This window comes from Etheostoma cragini, chromosome 16 (assembly GCF_013103735.1).
Source record: "Etheostoma cragini isolate CJK2018 chromosome 16, CSU_Ecrag_1.0, whole genome shotgun sequence".
NCBI lineage: Eukaryota > Metazoa > Chordata > Actinopteri > Perciformes > Percidae > Etheostoma > Etheostoma cragini.
In genome coordinates, this window is record NC_048422.1 from 24,691,938 (window position 1) to 24,695,957 (window position 4,020).

The 4,020-nt window shown below is 39.1% G+C and overlaps 1 protein-coding gene across 1 annotated transcript in view; it reads left to right on the forward strand.

Moving 5' to 3' along the window:
• The window catches only part of LOC117959774 (unconventional myosin-Vb-like), a 26,133-nt gene that overhangs the window by 5,227 nt on the left and 16,886 nt on the right, over window positions 1–4,020 (forward strand). The window contains exons 8-9 of the mRNA XM_034897051.1: window positions 1,576–1,656; window positions 2,045–2,253. Of these exons, the coding sequence (XP_034752942.1) occupies window positions 1,576–1,656; window positions 2,045–2,253 (290 nt within the window). The remainder of the gene's footprint in view (window positions 1–1,575; window positions 1,657–2,044; window positions 2,254–4,020) is intronic.

Consider the following 4,020-nt stretch of genomic DNA (forward strand, 5'->3'; position numbering starts at 1 on the left):
CGATGCGCAGCACCGGGGGCAACTCGGGGTTCAGTGTCTTGCCCAAGGACACTTGGACAATGACTGCAGGGGCGGGGACCGAACCACCAACCTTCTGATTGGCAGGCAACCGCTCTACCACTGAGCCACAGCCGCCCTTAGTGATGGATGGATGATGGATGATGGATGATTGATGGATGATGATGATGATGGATGATGAAGAGTCTAGATCAACAGGATAATGTCCAGATGATGGATGGATGATGATGATGGATGATGGATGATTGATGGATGATGATGATGGATGATGGATGGATGATGGATGATGATGATGATGGATGATGAAGAGTCTAGATCAACAGGATAATGTCCAGATGATGGATGGATGATGGATGGATGATGGATAATGGATGATGATGATGATGGATGATGGATGGATAATGGATGATGATGATGGATGGATGATGGATGATGATGATGATGGATGATGAAGAGTCTAGATCAACAGGATAATGTCCAGATGGATGTGAAGCTGCTGAGAAGAGTATTAATAACAAATGAACGCCGTGTTCACAGTAAAAGAATAAAAAGCAGAAGTTGTTTTGGGACGTTAATAATTTTCCTTCATGTTTATCAACGCAGTCACTTCCTCATGTTGTCCTCATGTTGTCCCCATGTTGTCCTCATGTTGTCCTCATGTTGTCCTCATGTTGTCCTCATGTTGCCTTCATGTTGTCCTCATGTTTTCTTCATGTTGCCTTCATGTTGTCCTCATGTTGTCTTCATGTTGTCCTCATGTTGTCTTCATGTTGTCTTCATGCTGTCTTCATGCTGTCTTCATGCTGCCCTAGTGTTGTCCTCATGTTGCCCTCATGTTGTCCTCATGTTTTCTTCATGTTGCCTTCATGTTGTCCTCATGTTTTCTTCATGTTGCCTTCATGTTGTCCTCATGTTGTCTTCATGTTGTCTTCATGTTGTCTTCATGTTGTCCTCACGTTGTCTTCATGTTGTCTTCATGCTGTCTTCATGTTGTCCTCATGTTGTCTTCATGCTGCCCTAGTGTTGTCCTCATGTTGTCCTCATGTTGTTCTCATGTTGCCCTCATGTTGCCTTCATGTTGTCTTCATGCTGTCTTCATGTTGCCCTCATGTTGTCCTCATGTTGTCTTCATGTTGTCTTCATGTTGTCTTCCTGCTGTCTTCATGTTGTCCTCATGTTGTCTTCATGCTGTCTTCATGCTGCCCTCATGTTGTCCTCATGTTGTCCTCATGTTGTCTTCATGTTGTCTTCATGTTGTCTTCATGTTGTCCTCATGTTGTCTTCATGCTGTCTTCATGTTGTCTTCATGTTGTCTTCATGTTGTCCCCATGTTGTCTTCATGTTGTCTTCATGTTGTCCTCATGTTGTCTTCATGTTGTCCTCATGTTGTCCTCATGTTGTTTTCATGTTGCCCTCATGTTGTCCTCATGTTTTCTTCATGTTGTCTTCATGCTGTCTTCATGTTGCCCTCATGTTGTCCTCATGTTGTCTTCATGTTGTCTTCATGCTGTCTTCCTGCTGCCCTCATGTTGTCTTCATGTTGTCCTCATGTTCCAGTTCACCCGGGTGTGGATCCCCGACCCCGAGGAGGTGTGGAAAGGTGCCGAGATTGTCAAAGATTATAAAGAAGGAGAGCCGGTGCTTCACCTGAAACTGGAGGATGAAACGGTACTGCACTTCATTTATTATTATTATTATTATTATTATTATTATTATTATTATTATTATTATCATTATTATTATAACTTTATATGTTATCAAGTTCTACATGATAAAACAGGTAAGTTCTAAAAATAAAAACACATGGAGAGCATGAAAATAAAAATGAAATAAACAAAAGGAAAAGTTGAAGAGTTCAATCAAAATCTCTCCTAAAAAGGTTTTAAGGCCCCGTTAAAAAGCATCCACTGTCTATAATATATACCCTCATGGCTTATTAGTATTTCTTCCAGCCTCTGCAGTACCCTGACGGTGTATTTTGTCTTCCAGCCTCTGCAGTACCCTGACGGTGTATTTTGTCTTCCAGCCTCTGCAGTACCCTGACGGTGTATTTTGTCTTCCAGCTTGTGGAGTACCCCGTGGGTCCGAAGTCGAACCCTCTTCCCTTCCTGCGTAACCCGGACATCCTGGTGGGAGAGAACGACCTGACGGCGCTGAGCTACCTCCACGAGCCGGCGGTGCTGCACAACCTGAAGGTCCGCTTCCTGGAGCCCAACCACATCTACACCTACTGCGGTCAGTCAAACAGGACAACAATATGTTACAAAGGGACAACAATATGTTACAAAGGGACAACAATATGTTACAAAGGGACAACAACATGTTACAAAGGGACAACAACATGTTACAAAGGGACAACAACAATATGTTACAAAGGGACAACAACATGTTACAAAGGGACAACAACAATATGTTACAAAGAGACAACAATATGTTACAAAGAGACAACAATATGTTACAAAGGGACAACAATATGTTACAAAGAGACAACAATATGTTACAAAGGGACAACAATATGTTACGAAGGGACAACAACAATATGTTACAAAAGGACAACAATATATTACAAAGAGACAACAATATGTTACAAAGGGACAACAATATGTCACAAAGGGACAACAATATGTTACAAAGGGACAACAATATGTTACAGAGGGACAACAACATGTTACAAAGGGAGAACAACAATATGTTACAAAGGGACAACAATATATTACAAAGGGACAACAACAATATGTTACAAAGAGACAACAATATGTTACAGAGGGACAACAACAATATGTTACAAAGAGACAACAATATGTTACAAAGGGACAACAATATGTTACAAAGGGACAACAATATGTTACAAAGGGACAACAACAATATGTTACAAAAGGACAACAATATATTACAAAGGGACAACAATATGTTACAAAGGGACAACAATATGTCACAAAGGGACAACAATATGTTACAAAGGGACAACAATATGTTACAGAGGGACAACAACATGTTACAAAGGGAGAACAACAATATGTTACAAAGGGACAACAATATATTACAAAGAGACAACAATATGTTACAAAGGGACAACAATATGTTACAGAGGGACAACAACAATATGTTACAAAGAGACAACAATATGTTACAGAGGGACAACAACAATATGTTACAAAGAGACAACAATATGTTACAAAGGGACAACAATATGTTACAAAGGGACAACAATATGTTACAAAGGGACAACAATATGTTACAGAGGGACAACAACAACATGTTACAAAGAGACAACAATATGTTACAGAGGGACAACAACAATATGTTACAAAGAGACAACAATATGTTACAAAGGGACAACAATATGTTACAAAGGGACAACAATATGTTACAAAGGGACAACAACAATATATTACAAAGAGACAACAATATGTTACAAAGGGACAACAATATGTTACGAAGGGACAACAATATGTTACAAAGGGACAACAACAATATATTACAAAGAGACAACAATATGTTACAAAGGGACAACAATATGTTACAAAGGAACAACAATATGTTACACAGGAACAACAATATGTTACAAAGGGACAACAACAATATGTTAGAAAAGGACAACAATATATTACAAAGGGACAACAATATGTTACAAAGAGACAACTATATGTTACAGAGGGACAACAATATGTTACGGAGGGACAACAATATGTTACAAAGGGACAACAATATGTTACAAAGGGACAACAACATGTTACAAAGGGACAACAATATATTACAAAGAGACAACAATATGTTACAAAGGGACAACAATATGTTACAAAGGGACAACAATATGTTACAAAGGGACAACAATATGTTACAAAGAGACAACAATATGTTACAGAGGGACAACAATTACAGAGGGACAACAATATGTTACAAAGAGACAACAGTATGTTACAGAGGGACAACAATATGTTACAGAGGGACAACAATATGTTACAGAGGGACAACAATATGTTACAAAGGGACAACAATATG